The following is a 23,135-nucleotide window of genomic DNA, read 5'->3' as shown; positions in this document are numbered from 1 at the left end:
GGGCTCTGGACCTCCGAGGGGGGGGGCACTCCTCAGGGCTCTGGACCTCTGGGGGGGGCACTCCTCAGGGCTCTGGACCTCTGGGGGGAGGCACTCCTCAGCTCTGGGCCTCGGGGTGGGGGGGAGCCAAAGCCCCGAGGGTCACTTACTCGCAGGTGGTGCAGATGGGACTGAAATTGCAGAAAACTGTAAATTGAACAAACAAAACACACCGGATGTTGGAGAAAACCGCACCGTTATTTTCTGACCGCCGCCCGGTGCAAAGACCTCCCCCCTCGAACTTACTGGACAAGCACACGGAACAGACATAGCCGATCTCGATGAGATTCCGATGACAGAAGCAGGCGGCCCGGTAGTCCACGTGAACCGGGGGCGGGAGGATCAACTGAGATCTTTGATCTTGATCGGGAAGAAAAACCCACTGGGGGGGGAAGAAAACGACAAGGAAGGAAATTTTATTTAAAACACGGGGGGAAATAACCAGAAGTCGGGACACAGGTATCAGATACCAGCCAGTGAATAATAAACAGCCAGAATAATAAATTGGGATTTTCCGTCAAAGCCTATCAGGAAATGCATTTTTCTGCCTCTGCCTGTCCCGTGAGCACGCCCACCACACTCTGCACGCGGTGGCCTCCGCAGACCACCGCCGCGCGTCCTTGCAGGTTCCAACCCCCCGGGCCACCTTCTGCTCCTTCTCCCAGTTCGGAGCATCAGGCATCTTGCTCCCGTTTGTTCCCCAGGAAACCGAGTCTCGCCCTCGGACTCCAAGTGTCAGGTTCACCGTCAACATCTCCTTACCAGCAAATACTGTAGGAGGGAGGGCATCTGCGGCACCTTCAAGTACAGTCCCCCCGTGATGTCACAAGCCTGCAAGACATACAAAGGGTCTCTGCCGACCTGGCATGGGCTTAGCTTTTCTAGCGGACGGAATGCTCACCAGGTCAGGGAGACGAGGATGTGACCGAGCAGATCAAAGGGGAGTATTCTCCCGGGGTGAGTGAGGGCAGGGGCTTGGGGCTCCCTCTCAAGGTGCCCAAGCTATCTCGTTCCCCCGCCCCCAGGCACCCGGCTCCTTCACCCTCTGAAGACCTTGGCGTAGCACAGGATATGCCCTTTCTCCTGTGCTGGCTACTGAAAAAATCTTTACTCTTGCCATGTTTACTCATTTTCATTAGATTTTTTAACAACACCTCTGAGATAATTCACAGGCCATAAAATTCACCCTTGTAAAGTGTGTAATTCACTACTTAATGTATTCAGCGTTGTGCAACTGTCACCAGTATCTACTTCCAGAACATTTCCTCACCCCAAAAAGAACCCCCATACCTATCAGCAGTCACTCCCACCCCTCCCTCTAGCCCGGGGCCACCACTGACCCACTTTCTAGCTCTATGCATTCGTCTATTCCAGACATTTCGTAGCGACGGATTTATGCAACAGGAATCCTCTCCCTCGGCATCCTGTTTTCAAGGCTCATGCGTGTGGCACATTATCAGTACTTCATTCCTTTTCGTGACCAAATTCTATTCTATTGTATGGTCAGACCACAACTTGTTTGACCCCATCCATCTGCTGATGGATGTTTGGGTTCAAGTGGGGGAAGACGGAGAGTCAGGTAGGTAAATGCAAACATAATGTCACAAGTTATTTCTATGAAGAAAAATGAAGTTGGGTAAAGGGGACAGGGAGTGACACTGGACAGTCAGGGAAGGCTTCCCTGAGGAGGTGGCCCAAATGAGGACGAGCCCTAGAGGCAGAGGGAAGAGCAAGTGCAGACACCCTCGGGCCGCAGCTGTGGTTTCAAAGCGGCAGCAAGGCGCCCGGCGCCTGGGGAAGTGGGAGGCGCCGCGCGGCCCGGACCCCGCAGGGAGCCCAGGGGCCACGGAAGACCGGGTGTTAGTCTCCGTGCGACGGGAGCCACGGGAGGGTTGTGAGGAGCTGAGGGGCGAGGTCCGATCTGCAGCGTGAAAGCTTCGTCCTGAGCGCTGTGCTGAGAACCGACTTGGGCGGGTGTTCGCGTGGACACAGACTCCAGTGAGCGGAGCTTACACTCTCCCACGTGCGAGGCAGCAGTGAAGGGAAGACACACGGTGAGACTCAGAGACTGTTTCAGAGGGCAGACCAAGTTTGCTTAGGGCAGGAAAAGGAGAAGAGGAGGAACACGTTGGAGTCAGAATCTTGGCCCGAGGGGCTGATGGACTGAGCTGCCAGTGCTGGGATGGGGATGCCCCTGGGAGGCAGCGTAGAAACACCGAGTTCCGACTCAGGCACGTGAAATCTGACGTGCTGCGTGAGCAGCTGAATGCGCAAGTGTGGAGCTCAGAGAGCCTGAGTCCAACGCGCACGTATAAATGTGCAGGTCGGGCAGGCAGAGCTGGTGTTTTTTTTTAATTTATTTTTATTTTGTTCATTTATTTTTGAGAGACAGAGAGAGACCAAGCGTGAGCAGAGGAGGGGTAGACAGAGAGAGGCAGACACAGAATCCGAAGCAGGCTCCAAGCTCTGAGCTGTCAGCACAGAGCCCAGCGTGGGCTCGAACCCACAAACCGTGAGATCACAACCTGAAGCGAAGTTGGACACTTAACCGACTGAGCCCCCGGGCGCCCTGCAGAGCTGGTATCTAAATTCACGGCACAGACAAGATCTAGGAGTTAGCAGACGCTGTGTAGGCTGAAATATGCAGTTAAGATATGCACTCAAGCTTTTGGGTTTTTTAATTCTGAAATGTAACCATACGCAAGACTATATATGCACACAGCACATAAGCAGGATTTCAGTTCAAAGAACACCATGAACCTGCCGTCACGCGCAGGAAACAGGACTGACCCGGAGCCTCTGATGCCAGGACGCTTCCCAACCGTATCTCCCACTCCACGTCCTCGGCAGTAACCTCAACTCAGCGTTTCCAGTTTTGTGGTTTGAAATGATCGTTTAGGAAATTATATTTCTTGTGGTCAAAAAACATTTATCTGGGGGCGCCTGGGTGGCTCAGTCAGTTAGGCCTCCAGCTTCGGCTCAGGTCAGATCTCACGTTCGTGGGTTCGAGCCCCGCATCAGGCTCTGTGCTGACAGCTAGCTCAGAGCCTGGAGCCTGCTTCCGGTTCTGTGTCTCCTTCTCTCTCTCTGCCCCTCCCCCTCTCACACTCTGTCTCTCTCTGTATCAAAAATAAATAAAACATTAAAAAAATTTTAAAAAACACATTTATCTGAAGTTCGGCAATATCTTCAGTCTTGTTTCTCTTTCTGATTAAATTCGTTTCATGCATTTGATTAAAAGGCAGCACCTAACACTGCCATCCAAGAGAAATATAATGTGGGCAGCATGTGAAATGTAACATTTTCTAGCCACATAAAAAAGGGAAAAAAACATAAAATTAATTTTCATAACATTTTATTTAACTCAGTATATTCAGAGTATTATCATTTTGACATGTGGTCAGTACAGAAATCTTTCACATTCTGTCCTTCGTACCTAAGCCCTTGAAGTTCAGTGTGGATCACTTAACAGGGCATCTCGATTCAGCCCAGACTCATTTCAAGAGCTCGGCAGCCGCAGGACTGTGGCGCGGGGCACGTGGGGAGTTCTGACCCCGGGGTTATAAAACGCTCTACCCAGTGCCCACTGTTCCCCTCTACCTGCCTGGTCCAGAGACACCTGTCGTGCTGTTCTCCCGCGGTTAACAATGGTAATTTGAACATGATGGGATTTGAAGCGGGTTTTTTTTTTTAACCCTTTAAAAAAATACCTTCTTGTGTTGCTTGGCCTCATTTCAATTTGTGAATCACTTTTATAGAACCAATCAAAGTCACTGTGTGGAGCGTAAGTAAAATTTTAAAGGAACCAGAGAGTCGTTCACCTGAAACTGCTATGACACAGTGTGCCAATGATACTTCAGTAAGAAAAATACTATAAAACAAGGACCAAGAGATAAGTGCTCCAGGCTGCAGAGCACACCGCTCGGCCAGAGCTGGCGCAGGCTGGTGAGACACGCTCACGAGAGATCAAGAGAGCACCCGCACTCCCCGGGCCACCACCGCACTCGCCGTGAACACGTACCTGCTGGAGGAGTCCTGAATCCGAGTCTAACACACAGGCATCGATCAAGATATTCTGGAACAAACATCCGAACACATCAGAGGAGTAGTAAGAATGACCGGCTTAACGGGGTAACTGCCGTGTGCCAGACTTTTCCGCAACGGCTTCTGTGACACGCAGGACAACCATGCAAGGTAGATGCCGTGCATCTGCAGCTGAAGCACGCAGGCCCTGGCCAGGCCGCGGTCACGGAGCCTCCTGGGAGGAGGCAGTGCTGTCACCCCGCCCCCGCGTCTGCCTGTCCCCAAAGCCCACGGTCTTTTCACTTCAGCACGCTGCCGCTCCAACATGGAGAATGTGAGGCCTGGACATGGCAGCATTTGGGTTTAAAACTGATTTTTGAAGAAAGTTTTTTTAACATATCAAAGAAGACAATGTCTTAGTGATAATCCACTTGAATTAGTGAAAATTCATTTAAATATTTGCAAAGTAAATAATATCAAATCTTTATAAGACCTCCCCGCACAAAGAGAGAAACTGAGGCAAGGTGTGCCGCACACTGTAAACTAGGAAATCTTGGCCTGATCCCAAGGATGGGTCCAAGGACATGCTAGACAGGGCTACATGAAGTCCATGGAACTAAATGCAAAACTGCATTTCAGTGTAACTTTTTCTGCGGACCCCTCAGCTGCTCATGGGCTCCAGGACCCAAAACAAAGAAATGGGTACTAAAAAATATTAATTCCAGTTTAATTTAACCCACTGAAAATGTCAGTTAGTCAGAATACCTTTCTATGTAGGTCACTCAAAGAATAAAATTAATTCCTTCATTATGAAACAAATATTCTTTAAAAAGAATGCTCTCCCTAGGGAGAAAGAGAACAGAGAGAGAGAAGGACAAGCAAACTAAGAAACAGACTCTCACTACAGAGAGCTAACGGTTCCCAGAACGGAGGCGTGAGGGCCGGGGGACAGGTGACGGGCACAGGGGACATATGACGTGCTGAGTCCCTGTATCATGCACCTGAAACTAGCATCACACTGTAGGGTAACTAACTGGAATTTAAATGAAAATTAAAAAGTAAAAAAAGAATACCCCCAATTCACCTGCTTCTGTGCTGCAAAAATGACGTTCATGAAGTTCATGTACTGCAGCGCGCTGTCTTCCGCAGCCTTGATCACCTGGAAGTCACACGCACGTGAATCACCCGCACAGCAGCACGACGCGCTGCACACGCGACCAGCGCGGCTCCTCCCACGGGGCCACCTCGTTACTGTCACCCCGTACCGTCTACAACGTAAGGATGACGGCGACGACTTCCCCCAGGCCCACCGCTCCAGGAGAAGCTTGTTTCACAGGTTCCAGAGAGCGCCTGTGTGGGCACACACATGCACTCACACCCAAAATGTGCACTCATGCACACGCACACACACACACCCCAGGACGATTACCTAGTGTTCTACAAACTGCTTTTTTTAAAAAAATAAACTCTATACCCAATGTGGAGCTCAAACCCACGACCCCATGATCAGGAGTCACGTGCCCGACCACGCCAGGCGCCCCCTGCAATCTGTATTTCGATTCCGCGGTGTCCGGGGAGGCAGTCGTGTATCAGTGAATTTGGATGTGGCTCCTCCTTCATGCGACTTCAGAGAGTCCCACTGTCTAACCAATCATCCACAGAGCACCCTGAAGCAGTTTCCGATCCTGAGTGTTAGACAATGCTCTCACGAGCACCCTCAAATACGCTTTCTACAGCTCTGACTAGCTCCTAAAAAAATCCGGGAAACTTCTAAAGTGCATGCACGTTACACTGCCTGCCGTAACAGTTGTACCAAATTACCCTCCGTCGGTGATGCAGAATAACCAACCCCCACTCTCCCATCCCCCCTGGGGACTGCCCGCTTGGGCCGTGCGAGGAGAAAACAATGAAAATCACGCCACCGGACGTTTGTGCTTCTTTGCTTACTAGGAAGGCGGCGTGTCTTTCCAAACGCTAGCTGGCCATCCCCATTTCTTCTTTTGCAGACTGCTCATGTCACCTACCTGTTTTCTTCAGAGTAAACCTTAACTTTTAAAACTTAGTTTATAAGAGCTCTTTTTCATTTTTAGAACCATGACATTAACCCTCTCTGAGGCAGCTGGGCAGAAAATACTTTTCCTAATACTTTTTCTTTCATCCTTGCTTTGGGCGTTGTATTTTTTTGAAGTCTTACGGTTTTCTTTATTTTTTTAATATTTTTTTGTTTATTTATTTTTGAGAAAAAGAGAAAGAATTGGGGAGGGGCAGAGAGAGAAGGAGACACAGAATCCGAAGCAGGCTCCTGGGTCTTAGCTGTCAGCACAGAGCCTGGCGCAGGGCTTGAACCCAGGTGCTGGGAGGTCATAACCTGAGCTGAAGTTGGCCACTCAATCAACTGAGCCACCGGGCGCCCCTAAAGTTTTCTTTAAAGTTTCACATCATGCTTATCAAGGTCCGCCCCAATCCAAGATGCGTATAAACAGGTCTTTTCTTCCAGCGCTTCTATGACTAGAATTTTTGCAATGAAATGTTTGATCTTTACTACAATTCTTTAGGTGTGAGATCTAGATTTTGTCTTTCCCCAAATGGCAACTAATTGGCCTAATACCTCTAACTGAATAATTCATTTTCTTCCCACCAACTTAAGGGCTTTCTTTCCACAAGTCAAAGAACTCCACTGACCCGGTTTCTTTCTGGATTCTAGTCCTTTCCATTTGCCCTGAGTCTACACTGTGACAGAATCACACTGGTCCTGCAGTTTTGCAACGTGCCTCGATGCTGACAGAGCAAGTTCCTGCTTAGCACTCTCTCAGAAAGCACTTGGCTATTCTCACGGATTTATTCCTCCAGATAAACTGTTGAATTGCTCTCTTTTTTAAGATTTTACTTTTAAGTAATTTCTACACCCAATGTGGGGCTCAAACTTACAAGCTAAGGTCAAGAGTCATATGCTCCACCAACTGAGCCGGCCAGGTGCCCCTTACTGTTTGTTGAATTGAATTCCCCCCACTCTGCCAGGGGAAGGAAAAAACTCATTAATATTCTGAGAATGCACTGAATTTACTGTTTAACTTTGGGAAAATATGGCTGTCTATCCGTGCTCTGATGTCTCTCAGCATGTTAGTTTTTCATCATAAACCATTTTACATGTTGCTTGTTAATTTATTCCGGATATTCAATATTTATCATAAATGGGTCTCGGGGCACCAGGCTGGCTCAGCGGGTTAAGTGTCTGGCTCTTGGATTCACTCAGGTCATGACCTCACAGTCATGAGATCGAGCCCTGTGTGGGCTCAGCACTGACAGCATGCAGCCAGCCTGCTTGGGACTCTCTCTCTTCCTCTTTCTCTGCCCCTCCTTTGCACTCGCTCTCTCTCTCTCACTCTCTCTCAAAATAAAGAAAACTAAAAAAACAAACAGATAAATGGGTCTTACTTCCCATTATGCTTTCTAATTGGCTGGAGCTGGTATATAAACAGTAGTGATTGTTTCTTAATCTTACCAAAATCCTTGATTTCATTTCCTGATTATCTATAAAAAGATAAAAACAGATTACAATTTAACTGAATCTTACTAAACGTATTATAAGGTTTTCCAACCAATTTTTTAAACAGTCCACCAAAATTATAGCAGTAAAATAAGAATTACAGACCTCATAAAAAACCACAGACTCCTACCTTTAACCTCCTTGTTCATTCTATGAATATCTTATATTTTTAGCATTAAGGAATTTAAAAATATTATTTGATTTCATAATATTTACCGTAAACAGAAAAACAACCTCAGTAACTCCAGCATCTACTGAGCTGAAACCAGAAATGCTCTCCTCCCCGCTGTACGCACACAAGAGCAAGTGGGGGTTCCTTACCAGCCGCCGCCAGCGGGGCTTCGTGACCTGACCGGAACGTGACCTCGGTCCCAGGAAACCAAAATCACTAAGACATGGTCCTTCTGTGATCGTCACCACGTCCTCGATGTGCACGCGGGACCACGGGTCAGGCAATGAGCCAGATACGGTGAGGAAGGTGAAAACCACACACGGGGGGGGGGGGGGCGCCCCCAAAGTCCAGCACACCGCCATCCTCAGCACTCCCCCAAACAAAGAAATCAAATCACACAAGACCGGGAGAACACCACCCAAACACCGAGGGCGTCAAAGCACTCAGGAAGGTGTTTACGCCACGCTAAGTGCCGAGAACCCGGGGGGCTGTGGAGGGACCGCTCCTGAATTAAGCCCCCGGGCCAGCAATGGCCCCTCTAATCAAACACACTGGTCCTAACTTCCGGAAAGCGGAAGAAACGCCCACGCCCTCGCCTGTCCGTAAGCTACAAGCAGCCCCAAGCCCCACAAGAGCCTGCTGGGAGCAGCACACACACGAGAAAATAAGAGTTTTGTTTCCTTACATTCCACGTTTTCCCAGCTTATCTTAAAATGCTCTAAAGCCAAGATAAACTGCTTTCTGATTACCCGCTCAAGCCTTTCACTCGCACGGACACCCCAGCTTCTCACAACTATCACAGTAAGAGATGTTTCACGGAGAAGACCCCTCCCAGAGACAAGCGCACCAAGGATACAGCAAAGAGCTTTGGCGAGGGACCCCGCCAGCAGAGTCTCCGTGTGTTGACCCTTTATGTCACCTGCAAACAATAATAAAGTTACAGAGTCAATAATTAGGCATTTTCTTGGACTAAAATAATTTTCAAACCAAAGCATTCTTCGGGAATAAGACCAGATAACATATCCAAATCAGGCTGAAAACTAGAGAGAGAGACCTGGTCTCAGCAGTGCTTAAACGAGCACTTTTGAACATTGTCTCCGGGGCTGAGGGGCTAGAGAGGCTCAGTGTGAGGTACGTCTGGGCCTGCATGGTGGCGGTACACCACGTGAATGTACCGGATGTCACCGCACTGCACGTTTAAACGGCTGACGGTAAATGTTATGTTACCTGTACTCCACCACAGTAAAACATCCTGGCGTTCAGGTTTGTTGCGACCCAAGTCATGTGCACACATGAAAGGTCACGTGCAGCTGCCTGATCTGAGCCCTCTGCCTCCGTCCCACCACCCCCTCTGCCTCCCGCCGCCAACGAGGGCTGCCTGGCTGGGGGGAGTGTCAGGTGGGGCAAGCCCTCTGGCTGCGGCAAGCAGGGATGATGCTGGCAACCTGTCTGAAGCCTTGAGTGAAAACAGCGAGGCAGTTCAAGAGGGTGGAGAGCCCAGATGGCCCCCTGGCCGGCAGCTGGTCCCCCTGGCCTGCGCTGGGTCCCCTGGCCGGCAGCTAGGCCCCCTGGCCTGCAGCTGGTCCCCCTGGCCGGCAGCTGGTCCCCCTGGCTGGCAGCTGGTCCCCCATGGCCGGCAGCTGGTCCCCCTGGCCAGCAGCTGGTCCCCCTAGCCGGCAGGTGGACCCTCTGGCCGGCAGCTGGTCCCCCTGGCCTGCAGCTAAACCCTCTGGCCAGCAGCTGGTCCCCCATGGCCGTCAGCTGGTCCCCCTGGCTGGCAGCTGGTCCCCCTAGCCTGCAGGTGGACCCCCTGGCCTGCAGCTGGTCCCCCTGACCGGCAGCTGGTCCCCTGGCCTGCACTGGGCCCTCTGGCCAGCAGCTGGACCCTCTGCCTGGCATCTGGGCTCTCTGGCCAGCAGCTGGTCCTGAAGCACTGATAGCCCCACCGCGGGGGAGCTCAGCCCAGGAAGGGCCCTGAACACCACACAGAGAAGTTGAGACTTTAGCCTGGAGGCCAGGGGTTCTCGAAGTGTGGTTCTGGAACCAGGTATCGGAGCCTCACCAGCGAACTTAACAGAAACACAAATTCCTGGGACCACCCTCGACCCATGGAATACGAAACTGCAGGGTGTTTCTGCGTTTTGTTAGAACAAGCCCTCAGGTGATTTTTACCAGCTTTACCGGGTGTAACTGACAGATCATAAGATTCACTCCTTTTAAGTAAACCAACAATTCAGTGGTTTTTAGTAAATTTAGAGAGTTGCACACGATTACCACAATGCAATTTCAGAACATTTCCTTTTACCCCAAAGACGCCCTGGGCCGGTCCCAATCACTCCCTGCTGCCCCGGCCCCAGGAAACCACGAACCCACTTCCCGTCTCTACAGAGTTGCCTTTCCCTTCCAGGCGATTCTGACACAGGCTACAGTTTAAAACCACAGCCTACAGGCAATAGGGAACCAGTAACGGCCTTTAAGCCAGGAAATGGCAGCTCTGATTTTTAGAAGGATAACTCTGGAGAGGAAAGACTTGAGTGGGGACAGACAGAAGTCAGTGAACAGAAGCCACCACAATGATCCAGAGCAGCAGTGCTCAACCTGGGCAACTGTGCCCTACAGAGGAGATGGCAACGCCTGAGACATTCGGTTATCACCACCGGGGGTGTTACGGCATCTAATGTCCCGCCAGGGATGCTGCTAACTATCCCCCAAAGCACAGGACAGTCCCCACAACAAAGAATCATCACCCCAAACTGCCAATGGTGCCGGGGTTGAGTCAGATGACAGAGTCAGATTTTGGAGGCACTTCTACGGCTAAACTAACAGGATATCATAACTGACTAGGTGGTGAATGTGAGCAGGAAAAGTCAAAAATGAATGTTTTGAATTTGGAAAAGCAGGTGGATGGGCGTGGCAGAAACTGGGGGTGGAAACGGCGGTGTGACACGGGGGGGGGGATGATGAACCCGGTCTGGGGCGTGCTGGCCAGACTGCGGACACCTCTGCGGAGGCACCTGCTGAGAGAGAGCTGTATTAGACACAAAGACTGGGAAGCGTTCACACAGAAGCGATAACTAAAGACACGAGTGGATGATAACTTACAGAGGAAGAAAAAGAACGTGCAGAATGAAAAAATCTATTTTTTACGGGACAAGATGAAGGAAAAGTCGGAAATGGGAGAACAGTCCCAAAAGAGGAAACCCAGGACAAAGGGGTCTCCTCAGATGCTACGAGTGGGCTCCAGGAAGCAGACGCTGGTGGGCAGTGTGAGATGCCGGTGAGGTCCGGCTAACAAGGCTCAGGCTTTGATGAAAATTACTTTACAAAGGAAAAGAGAGAAAGAGAGCACAAGTAAACAGGAACCCCCAAACTCTGGACTTCGAGCCTCAAGGGCCTCCACTTTCAACTGCAATTGTAAAAAAATATATAATGGGTAAAGAAATCCATTACTCTTGGTCATGAGGTCTTTAATTTCTTCAGCAATAACTTCATTCGCTGCTGTGAACAACTCGTATTTGCCGTCTTTGCTCCCGGAGGGGCTGAATTCGGAAGGAGGGTTGCCAGGGTCTCCAAGAAAGTCTCCAAGTCTGCCGTTCTTCCCAGGATACAAGAATCGACTGAAACAGCGGGGGAAAAGCACGAGTTACACCAGGACCCTGTCCTCACTGAACGCCCAGATGAAATTCAGCAGAGACAACAAACAAAAACCACACCAATTCTGCCTCGGAAGATTCTGTGATAATTGGCCAACACGAGTCAGCCACAGAGAATGTCCTAGTGACCCCTCTGCTTCCTCGAAAGTGAGAGGACACGAAGCCTGTACGGGTCCCGGGCCCTCGGGGCGCTCGAGGTGGCTCTCACTCCACTTTCTCAGACCCCACCGGGAGGACAGTCACACCGAGCTCTAACTTACGGCGGGTCTGTTGTCTGAGGGATGCTTATCTACCCCCGGGACTCATGGTCCACGGGTCCCTGAAAAGACCCTCCCAGTGCTCCGTGACTTTTATAATCATCGCGTAAAAACACGTCTTCGATTTTTCTAATGAGTGACCTCTGTGCCTTTTATAGTTTTCCTTTTGCTAACCACGTCTCCGAAGAGCGCACGGCGGTCACGGAGCGTGGGCACCTGCCTGGGGGCTCACGGGCGCTTTCCGGGGGCCGAGAGAGCAGCCCAGCGAACGAGAAGCGTGAGGCCTCCGCCCCCCATGAACCAGGCCGGGAAACAAGAGTCGCTCCTAAGTACGACACCCAAGAGCTGCGTCTCACTCGGGGAGTCAGACTCTCCGGCCGGCGTAGACGTGCAAAGCACGGTCACAATGAATCGTGAAAATCTGTACCGTGTACACGGTCACGTCCGCAGACCAGCTGCACACCCACACACCCACACACCCACACACCCATCCCGAAGTGACCCACACACAGCCGGCCTCTACACCCGTGTTAGAAAAAGGTCACTGTTGAAACCATATGTTTGCACGCATAGGTCTAGCAGGAAAACAGGAGAGACCTAATGGAGAACCAGGGGAAGTGGAGGAGGGAGAGGGAGTTGGGGAGAGAGAGGGATGCAGAACTTGAGAGACTGTTGAAAGCTGAGAATGAACTGAGGGTTGGGGGGGAGAAGGGGGAGGGGGGAAGAGAGGTGGTGGTGATGGTGGAGGGCACTTGAGGGGAAGAGCACTGGGTGTTGTGTGGAAAACAATTTGACAATAAAATATTATGGGGGAAAAAAAAAAGAACAAATAACCAAGAAAAAAAAAAAAAGGTCACTGTTGGGGCACCGGGGCGGCGCATTCAGCAAGGCGTCCGACTTTGGCTCGCTCAGGTCATGATCTCGCAGTTCGTGGGTTCGAGCCCCGCGTCGAGCTCTGTGCTGACAGCTCAGAGCCTGGAGCTGCTTCCGATTCTGTGTCTCCCTCTCTCTCCGCCCCTCCCCTGCCTGTGTTCTCCCTCTTTCTCAAAATTAAATAAACATTAAAAAAAAAGAATGAGAAAAGAAGAACAGAGAAGAGAAGAGAAAAGGTCACTGTGTCTTGTGCTGACACCAGAAGGGGTAGTCGCCTCCCTAACAAGAGGACCCGTAGGTGCAGCAGCAGAACCCCAGAGGGGAGAGACCTCACAGCCCGCGCAGTCCGCAGGGGCCCAGAGCGGCTGCCCCACAGCCCCCCGCTCGCCTGCTCTCGGGGGCGGGCCCACAGGGACACCAGGGAAGGGGCTGCCTGCCCGGCCCGACTCTATCAGATGTCAGCTCACGAGGTTTCCACAGTCATTCCCTTCAAATGTACACGCACGGATTCCTGATGCTCTTAACACCGTTCAGCGCGACAGAAAAGAGACGTGTTCGCGGTACCGAAGAGGAACAGGGCGCGCCGACAGGCACCGAAACCCCAGGAGCCCCGGCACCGAGAGGCAGTCATGACGGCCATACCTTTCCTGGATGTGACTTGCTATCACGGCAAGCTTGTTGGCGCGGTTCATGAATAAATGAGAATTTCCCAGCACCATCACGGCATCTATGCATTTTGATAAAGTGAACTGTTGGAAAACAGAAACCGTGAGAAACGATCAAGCAGCTCCCCAAATAACGAGGTTAGGTCTCGAAACGATAAAGATTTCATTTTGAGACACCGTCTGTTTCATGCTGACAATCTGCTCAAGAGCTCCTGCCTCCAAAGCCGTGAACCAAAATACCTGAAGATGAGCGTTCTACCGCTACTCATCTGAGGTGATTTCTACATCAGTCGTTCATTGTTCCCCAAATACTTTCTGTACAACATTTACGGGAAGTAAACATGTTACACACTCTCTGATAAAGTCACTAGGAAACGATCACCATGCAGAACAGACGATTAACACGAGCTGATGAAACTGGTGACTTGTAAACGCTTGCAGGTCGCCCAGTCCCTAGCACGCTGGGCCCCTGGGGGCGCCGGGCAGGGGTCCCCTCCTGCATCGAGCTTACACTCTCGCAAGTACCAGTATCACTGAAACACGGACGGGCGTATATTCATCACCCTGGAATAAAGCATGTTTCTCTTAAAGGAGAAAGTACTTCAGGCAGCAAATAAAACACTGATAAATTTCACTTTATTTAAAAATATATAAAACAAACCTATTAAAATTTCTATGTGGCAAAAAAGTGACCATAAACAAAAGTGAAAGGCAAATTACAAACTGGAGAAAAATAACCGCAACACAGGACAAGCGGGAGGTGAGCTTTCCACAAGAGCATCCACAAACCGTTTTTAAAAAATGCCCAAAGAGGAAAGTGTGCAACGGCCCAAGGGAGAAACACAAAAGGCCACCAAATATACTAAAAGCAAACTGAAGTAGCTTTTATGGTATATCATATGGGCAAAAGGTACAACAAGGAAAGAGAGGGGCGCCTGGGGGGCTCAGTCAGTTAAGTGTCTGACTCTTGACTTCAGCTCTGGTCAGGATCTCACCTTCCGTGAGATCAAGTCCTGAGCTGGGCTCCGTGCTGACAGCACAGAACCTGCTTGGGATTCTCTCTCCCCCTCTCTCTCCTCCTCTCCCCCTGCCTCTGCCAAGCCCCCCAAAAAAGTAACAAATAAACTTAAGAAAAAAGGGGGGGCATCTGGGTGGCTCAGTTGGTTAAGCATCTGACTCTTGGTTTTGGCTCAGGTCATGAACTCACGGTTTGTGAGTTCGAACCCCGTGTCTGGCTCCACACTGACAGTGCACAGTCTTGCTTGGGATTCTCTCTCCCCCTCTCTCTGCCCCTCCCATGCTTGTGCTCGCTCTCACTCTCTCTCAAAATAAATAAATCAGCTTCAAAAATTTAAAAAAAACAAGGAAGGAGAACATCTTATTTGGGTACAAAAAAAAAAAAAAAAGGAATGCTCCCATACCACTGATGAGCCTTCAGAATAAAAGGTTTCCGGGGCGCCTGGGTGGCTCAGTCGGTTGAGCCTCCAACTTCGGCTCAGGTCAGATCTCACGTTTGTGGGTTTGAGCCCCGCGTCAGGCTCTGTGCTGACAGCTAGCTCAGAGCCTGGAGCCTGCTTCTGGGTCTGTGTCTCCTTCTCTCTCTGCCCCCCCCCTCATGCTCTGTCTCTCTCTGTATCAAAAATGAATAAAACATTAAAAAAATAATAATAAAAAAATAAAATATCTACAGATTTTTAAAAAAAAAAAAGGTTTCCGAGGTGTAGGCAGATAATGTGCAGTGATATGGAAGTCTGTCTATACAACGGGATACCGTTCACAATAGAAAGGCATCAATGACTGTGACAATATGGACAGATCTCAAAATAATTATGCTGAGTAAAGAAACAGACCAAAAGAAATCCTACTACATATTGTTTGACTCCATTTATATAAAAATCCAGAAAATGTAAACTAATCTATGATGACAAAACAGATCACTGATTGCCCAGAGAGAAGGGGGCAGGATAAAGGAACATGATGAAACTTCTGGGGGTCACAGATTTCTATGCTCATTATTTTGATTGTGGTGATAACTTCATGAATGTACAGATGCAAAAGTATATCAAACTGAACACTTGAAATACATGCTAGTCACTGCATGTCACTGCATGTCAATTATATCTCAATAAAACTGATTGTAACTTTGATGTTTCTTTTTCTTTTCTTTTCTTTTAAGTAGGCTCTATGCCCAATGTGGGGCCTGAACTCAAGACCCCGAGATCATGTGTCACATGCTCTACTGACTAAGCCAGTCAGGTCTCCTTGGATAAAGCTGACTTTAAAAAAGACACCATTAAAAAAATGAAGAGATAAGCCACAAAGTCACAGACCAGGAGAAAATATTTATAAATCATATACTTGGAAAAAGACCTATATCCAGAATATATGAAGAATTCTTTTTTTAAATGCTTTTTAAAATTTAAAAAAGTTTTTTTAATTTATTTTTGAGAGAGAGAGAGAGACAGCATGACAAGAGGAGGGTCAGAGAAAGAGGGAGACACAGAATCAGAACACAGGCTCCAGGCTCTGAGCTGTCAGCACAGAGTCTGACACGGGGCTCAAACCCACAAATGTGAGATCAGGACCTGAGCTGAAGTCGGACGCTCAACCGACTGAGCCACCCAGACGCCCCAAGAATATATGAAGAATTCTTACAACTCAATAATAAGAAAACAAACAGCCCAATTTTAAAATTGGGCATATTAACTGAATACGCATTTCAACTAAGAAAATATGACGGGGCACCTGGGTGGCTCAGTCTGTCAAGCATCCAACTCTAGATCTCAGCTCAGGTCATGATCTCGTAGTTTGTGAGATCGAGCCCCACGTTGGGCTCTGCACTGACACCACTGAGCCTGCTTTGGATTCTCTCTGCCTCTCTCTCTCTGCCCTTCCCCTGCTCAGTCTTTCTCTCTCAAAGTAAATAAATAAACCTAAAAAAAAAAGAAAGTGTGACAGGTAATAAGCACATACGACATATAGAATAGACGTTATATATACAACAGTCATTAAGGAAATGCAAATTAAAACCACAACGAGAACCACTCCCTACTTGCCAGAGTGACTACAGTAAAAAAGACAAGTGTTGGTAAGGATGAGAGGAGACTCAAACTCTTCCACGCTGGAGGGGACGGAAAACGGCGAGCCACTCTGTATGTCGGGCAGCATCTTAGAAAGTTAAACCTAAACTTACCACTTGACCCGGCAATTCAACTCACAGGCATCTAGCTACTCAGGAGAAATGCGAACGTAGGCCCCCGCACGGAGACTTGTTTGAGAATTATTCAAGCATTATTCCTAAGAGTCAAAAAGTGGAAACAATCCAAACGTTCATCAACAGACGAACAAGAGGTACGTCCACACAAAACACTATTCAGTGATAAAAAGGAGCCACCAATACGTGCCACACACGGATGAACCTCAGCAACACTACACTTAGTGGAAAACAAAATCAAAATACCACACATAACCAAAACTCACACAATGTGAGAAAGATCATCCAAAACTTTAATAACTATCAAAATTTTAATTCATAGTTTAAAACCTCCCCCAAACAAACTCCAGGCCCAGACAATCTCACTGGTACTTAAAGAATGGACACCAAATTCAAAACAATCTGTTCCAGAAAACAGAAGCCTTCCCAATTCATTTTATGAAGCGGGTGTCACCCTTATGTCAAAGCCGGCCAAGGGCGGGCGCCTGGGTGGCTCAAATCGGTTAAGGATTCGGCTCTTGGTTTCAGCCAGGTCATGATAACCACAGTTCGTGAGTTCGACCCCCACGTAGGTATCCATGGTGACAGTATGGAGCCTGCTTGGAATTCTCTCTCCGCCTCTCTCTCTGCCCCTCACCCACTTGCACACTCTGTCCCTCTCTCTCAAAATCAATAAATAAACTTAAAAAAAAAAAGCCAAAAGGTAGTACAAAAAAGAACAAGATGGGGCACTTGGGTAGCTCACTTAGGCATCCGACTTTGCCTCAGGTCACGATCCCACAACTCAAGGGTTCAAGTCCCACATCAGGCTCTCTGCGGTCATCACAGAGCCCGCTTCGGATCCTCTGTCCCTCTCCCTGCCTCTCCCCTGCTTGCACTCTCACTTATCTCTCATGAACATAGATATAAAAGTTCTGAACAAAATATTAGCAAATTGAATCCAAGTGGGGTTTATCCAAGGCAGACTCAGTATTTGAAAAACAGTCAATGTAATCCATCGTATTGACTGGCTAAAGAAGAAAAACTGTTAATGGGCACAGAGAGAGCAGCTGACGTAATTCAAACGCCATTCATGAGAAGGGCTGAGAGCCTCCACAGCTGGATAAAGAGTAAGAACAGTCCACACCAGCATCACGCTTGACGGCGGGAGCCACGCCTTCCCCCCAACCCTGGGAACGAGGCGGGACGTCCACCCTCAGCATCTCCTTGGAAACAGAACTGGAAGTCCCAACTAGCACAATAAAGCAAGAGAAGGAATCAAAAGCTTTATGTGTTGAAAAGGAAAAAGTAAAACTGTGTCTCTGTGTACGAAATCCCCAGGAATCTACAAAACCCTGCCAGGACTAATAGATGAGGTCAGTAAAGTCTCGGGATACTGGATCAAGACACAATGACATAAGGGGCACCTGGGGGGCTCAGTCGGTTGAGCATCCGGCTTTGGCTCGGGTCATGATCTCACAGTTCGTGGGTCTGAGCCCTGCGTCGGGCTCTGTGCTGATGGCTCGGAGCCTGGAGCCTGCTTCCGATTCTGTGTGTCCCTCTCTCTGTCCCTCCCCCTCCGCACCCCCCCCATCATAAATAATGTAAACATTTAAAAATTTTTCTAAATTTAAATGGAAAAGAAGAGGAACTAGAATAGTTTTAAAAAATACTTTCGAAAAACAATAAAATGGGGGGGAGCAGCCAGGGGGAGCCCAAGACTTACTATCCAACTATCGTAACCAAGACTGTGTGGTAGTAGTGGAGGGAGTCACAGAGATCAAAGGAACAGAAAGAGCACCCGAAACACACCCACTCAGGTGCACCCACGTGATTTCTGACAAGGCTGCAAAAGCCATTCAGTGGAGAGAGAGTCATCTTTTTTTTTTTTTTAAGTTTTTAATTATTTTTTGAGAGACAGACAGCACAAGCAGGGGAGGGTCAGAGAGAGAGGGAGATACAGAATCAGAAGCAGGCTCCAGGCTCTGGAGCAACTGGATTATACAGAGGCAAAAAAATGAAAGCTCAACTTAAATTTCACAGCTTATTAAAAAATTAATTCAAAATTAATTCAAAATTGTGGATTTATTATACTGTTTTTTTTAAGATTTTATTTTTAAGTAATCTCTACCCCCCCAATGTGAGGCTTGAATTCTCGACCCTGAGATCATGAGTTGCATGCTCTGTGGACCAAGCCGGCCAGGCCCTCCTGGATTATGGATTTACATGTAGAACTTTTCACAGAAGACACTGGAGAAAATCTTTAATACCGAGAGCAAGGTTGAGAATTCTTATAGCACCAGAAGCACAAGCTACAATTTTTAAATATTGAGAAACTGGACTTGATCAAAAGTAAAAACTTTCAGGGCGCCTGGGGAGCTCAGTCGGTGAAGCGTCCGACTTTGGCTCAGGTCACAATCTCACAGTCTGTGGGTTCGAGCCCCACATTGGGCTCTGTGCTGACAGCCCGGAACCTGGAGCCTGCTTCAGATTCTGGGTCTCTCTCTCTCTCTGCCCCTCCCCTGCTCATGCTCTGTCTTCTCTCTTTCAAAAATAAACATTTAAAAAAAAATTTTTTAAGGTGCACAAGGGAGCTCCTGCGTGATGCAACAGCTCGTGCCTTGATTGCGGAGGCGGCCACACAAATGTGCATGTGACAGGACAGCACGGCACCGCACGTGCACATGAGTGGATGGAAAACCGTTGTGAACTGAGCAAGGTCTGAAGAGCGGACGGAGGCCAATTTCCTGGCTTCACGACCGAACTTAGATACACGAGGTGCAGGCACTGGAGGAAGCCGGAGCAGGGTCCTCGGGACCTCTCTGCACCATTTTTTAAAAATAATTTCTTATGAGTCTGTAGTTATTTCAAAGTAAGGTATTTCAAAATAGGTTTCCTGTAAAGGCCTGCGCAGTGCCTGGAACAGACGGAAGGTCCAGACCGAGGGCGCCGTGAGCAGGCCGAGGGAGCGTTCTGGGGCGGCAGAAATATTCTAAGATGAAACCATGGCGATGGTTACACTATTTTATTGTGATTTTTACTAAAAAAGCACGGACTTGTACACCAGAATGGATGAATTTTATGGTGTGTAAAAGATTTTAATAAAGCTGTTTTTTTTTAAAGAAAAAGCAGTATAAACACACACGAAATTAAACCAGAATTACTCAAGTCCTCAAGCCGTCTTACCTGAGACTCCTTTAATGCTTGCTTTCCCCACCAAATCGGGTTGGTATCAACTATGATAACCAGAAGATTCAATTCATCTTCTGAAAATATTAACAAGAAACAAAAACATTAGCCTCGAGGAAGCGCATCAGACCTAACATCCCCACTCTGCAAATTAAATCCGCAGCAGGCGTCGCCGCGGGCCTTGGCGTGTTGATCACCCCAGTCATGAAATTAATAGAAGGCCATGTTTTTCTAATAATTTAAAGCTCTGCGGGCCCCGAGCAGGCTCTTGCCCGCTTTCCGGGCCACTGCGTCTTTGATGCACTAGAATGGAAGCTCGGGGAGGGGGGCTCCTTCCTCCTCCGCTTGTCGCACGGCTGCCTAGCATGTGACAGACGCCCAGTGAACAGATGGACGCCATTCATTCCTAATAAATGAGCCCCAAACATTCATTTTCAAATGCTGGTCACGGACCGAACGCACTGATTAGCCAGTTAACGTTCCACAGCAGCAGAATTTCAGGCACGGGGAGGTTGAAGGAAGACACAGGACTGAGTTTGGCCTCCAGTCTATCCAATCGCCTAGCAGCAAGGCCAACTATGATTAGGAACCAACTTTTTTTTTTAAACTAGACTCCACGCCAAGTGCAAAGCCCAACACGGGGCCTGAACTCACAACCCTGAGATCAAGACCTGATCTGAGATCAAGAGTCGGACGCTTAACCCACTGAGCCACCCCATGCATCCCAGGAACCAATTTTTGAAAGGTGAAAGCCAAGATGGAAAAGTAGTTGCTACTGAGATTTTACTGCCAATGGGCTACTCTCCAAAGTTAGGCACACCTGGGGCGCCTGGGGGGCTCAGTCGGGTAAGCGTCCGGCTTTGGCTCAGGTCATGATCTCACAGTTCGTGGGTTCAAGCCCTGCATCGGGCTCTGTGCTGACAGCTAGCTCAGAGCCTCGAGCCTGCTTCAGATTCTGTGTCTCCCTCACTCTCTGACCCTCCCTGCTCACGCTGTCTCTGTCTCTCAAAAGTAAATAAAAAACATAAAAAAAAGTTAGGCACAACTAAACACGCTAACCACACACGAATTCATTCTGCAAACATTCACACTAAATACCAGTGTTAGGTGCTGGGAATACTGGGCTCAAGCCCTCAAGGAGTCTAAATTCTAACTGAATTTGTATGAAAGATACACAAACCCAGAAGTACTTGCCGTTACACAAAAGTCAGGAGGCTCACTTAATAGCAAAAAGCAGTAACCCCTTTCCCGCCCCCACCCCTTCCTGCAGTCGGACCTCCTGTACCAGCAGAGCTCCACTCACATATCCAAATCCTACTTACTCTTCAAAGCCCTAGACTCTACCTCTTTCTTCCAAGAACCATCCTCCCGTCTTCCAACAGGTCCTGTTCCCCCATCGGAGAACAGAAATGCCAGCTGTGCACCAGCCGCCGGCACATGTAATCCTGTAACTGCCTTCCACGCTAATCAGCTAATGGAAACGTTACTACCATCTTTCATTAGCTGTAACATGTACTCACTCTCTCTCTCTTTAATGTTCACTTATTTATTTTTTTATGGATGGAGGGGCAGAGAAAGAGGGAGGCAAAGAATCCCAAGCAGGCTCCATGCCACCAGCAGAGCCCCATGCGGGGCTCGAACCCACGAAGCATGAGATCATGACCTGAGCCACAATCAAGAGTCAGACACTTAACCAATGGAGCCACCCAAGTGCTCCTTTTTTTTTAAACACTTAACAGTTGCTAAAAGCAGGATGGCATCTTGCAGTGAAGGCTGGTGACGTTTCTTAGTGGTGTCCTAAACAAAAACGTATCTCATGACCAGCATCGTCCTAGAAGACATGAAGTACGGCATTCCTGTTTCGCAAATGAAAGGACCTTGCTCTGTCGCATGGCCGGCTGGCAAGTAGCAAACCCCCTGCTATGAAGACAGATCTGGGGGACGAGCTTAACACCCTACTGTCCACTTCCGAGCCTCTTTTAATGACACCTCGCACTCACTGTCTCATCTTACAGGGAGCTGGGTTTCCCCTCGCTTGCCCGCTCTGCTAACACAGTCCAGACTGATCTAGACCGGACTCCTGACACCACCAGGATTTCTGCTCACCCTGGGATGAAATAATTCAGGCAGATCACACACACACACACACACACACACACACACACACACACACACAAAGATGACCAGCACAGAAGCAGCTCTAAACAACAGTCTTTCCCAGGCCCTCACTCCTCTGGCCTCGTGCTCCACAACTCTCAAGGTCACTCCTTGCCACTACCCCAAGCTTGAGACAAAGACAAAGTGCTGCCTGTCAGGAGACAGCGGTATCCGAACACGTGCACTGCCCTGTGAGTTTTCCTTCTTCGGGCCATGCCAGGCCTGCCTCTCTCACAGCCTTGCGGGATGGATTAAAAAGCCATAGGGGCGCCTGGGAGGCTCAGTGGGTTGTGTCCGACTTCAGCTCAGGTCATGACCTCACTGTTCATGACTTCTAGCTCCACGCTGGGCTCTGCGCTGACAGCTCGGAGCCTGGAGCCTGCTTAGAATTCTGTGTCTCCCTCTCTCTCTGCCCCTCCCCCATTTGTGTTCTGTCTCTCTCTCAAAAATAAACAAACATTAAAAAAAAAAAGATAAGGAAGTATGGGCAGTTGTTAGACTCCAAATGCTCAGTTTTCACTCTTGCTCCCACAGTGCCATCTCCACACAGAAGCCAAAGTGACCCTTTAAAGTTATAATTCACACTGTAGCAATTCTTTGCTTAAGACCCTACCATGGCTTCATATTACACTTAAAAGCAAAGTTCAACCTCTTTACCTTGGCCCACAAGGGCCGTACATCCGACTAGTTCTCTGGATCTCATCCTTCTAGCTCATTTCGCCCCCACCACCCTGGTCTCCTTTTTCCTTTCTCTAAGACATCAGGCTCTATAACTGGTAGTTTAATGTGTGAATGAAAAGTCTCTCCACCGTTTCTACCCTTAAGTTCCCCGTTTTCTATCTTAGTGTAATATAGTGGCTCAACTGCCACAGGGCCTTTGCATAGTCATTCAAGACTCCGTTTCAGTACCTGAGTTCCTATCTAAAGTAAGTAAGTGCTCGGCTATCCCAGTACATTGTCGTCGCACCTCTTCGAAATTACTTATTTACCTGCCTACAGTCTGGCTCGCCCACTACACTGTTCCCTCCCCGAGGGTCTGTCATGCCCTCTGCAGTATTCCCCAGCGCATAACGGAACGGCTGGCACACGGGACGCCACTCAGAAATATTTACTGAGTAAATGAATACACTTGCTACTCCCCTAAAGACCTAACAGGTTGCACCCAGCCCCCAAAATAACGTTCCATCTGAGTGGTCCTGGCCAGGCCGAGGCCGCCCAGTCCCGGGGTCGGAGGGTCCCTCTCGGCACAGCCCTCACCGTCGGACACCATGGCGGCCAGGATCCCCCAACGGCCAGGCAGCCAGCCGGCAAGTCCTCCTCCCGGCCCTGAGCACCGCAACTTCCGGCGCCGCAGCGTGACGCAGGGC

At 49.0% G+C, this 23,135-nt stretch overlaps 1 protein-coding gene across 2 annotated transcripts in view; it reads right to left on the bottom strand.

The window, feature by feature from the left end:
* GTF2H3 (general transcription factor IIH subunit 3) overlaps positions 1-23,109 on the bottom strand; it is a 24,724-nt gene extending 1,615 nt beyond the window's left edge. Inside the window, exons 1-12 of one of the 2 annotated variants that reach the window (XM_029922392.1) lie at positions 23,026-23,109; positions 19,609-19,688; positions 13,207-13,313; positions 11,232-11,398; positions 8,638-8,700; positions 7,740-7,769; positions 7,565-7,593; positions 5,147-5,221; positions 4,061-4,114; positions 802-870; positions 286-421; positions 150-186 (exon numbers count right to left, since the gene is read on the bottom strand). In XM_029922392.1, the coding sequence (XP_029778252.1) occupies positions 150-186; positions 286-421; positions 802-870; positions 4,061-4,114; positions 5,147-5,221; positions 7,565-7,593; positions 7,740-7,769; positions 8,638-8,700; positions 11,232-11,398; positions 13,207-13,313; positions 19,609-19,688; positions 23,026-23,038 (860 nt within the window). In that variant the 5' untranslated portion in view covers positions 23,039-23,109. Of the gene's footprint in view, positions 1-149; positions 187-285; positions 422-801; positions 871-4,060; positions 4,115-5,146; positions 5,222-7,564; positions 7,594-7,739; positions 7,770-8,637; positions 8,701-8,835; positions 8,920-11,231; positions 11,399-13,206; positions 13,314-19,608; positions 19,689-23,025 lie in introns of those variants that run through there. The other variant, XM_029922393.1, reaches the window with a different exon arrangement.
* Positions 23,110-23,135: the final 26 nt, after the last annotated feature.

Source organism: Suricata suricatta, chromosome 14 (genome assembly GCF_006229205.1).
Source record: "Suricata suricatta isolate VVHF042 chromosome 14, meerkat_22Aug2017_6uvM2_HiC, whole genome shotgun sequence".
Classification (NCBI taxonomy): domain Eukaryota; kingdom Metazoa; phylum Chordata; class Mammalia; order Carnivora; family Herpestidae; genus Suricata; species Suricata suricatta.
This window is presented reverse-complemented; position numbering and strand designations above follow the sequence as displayed.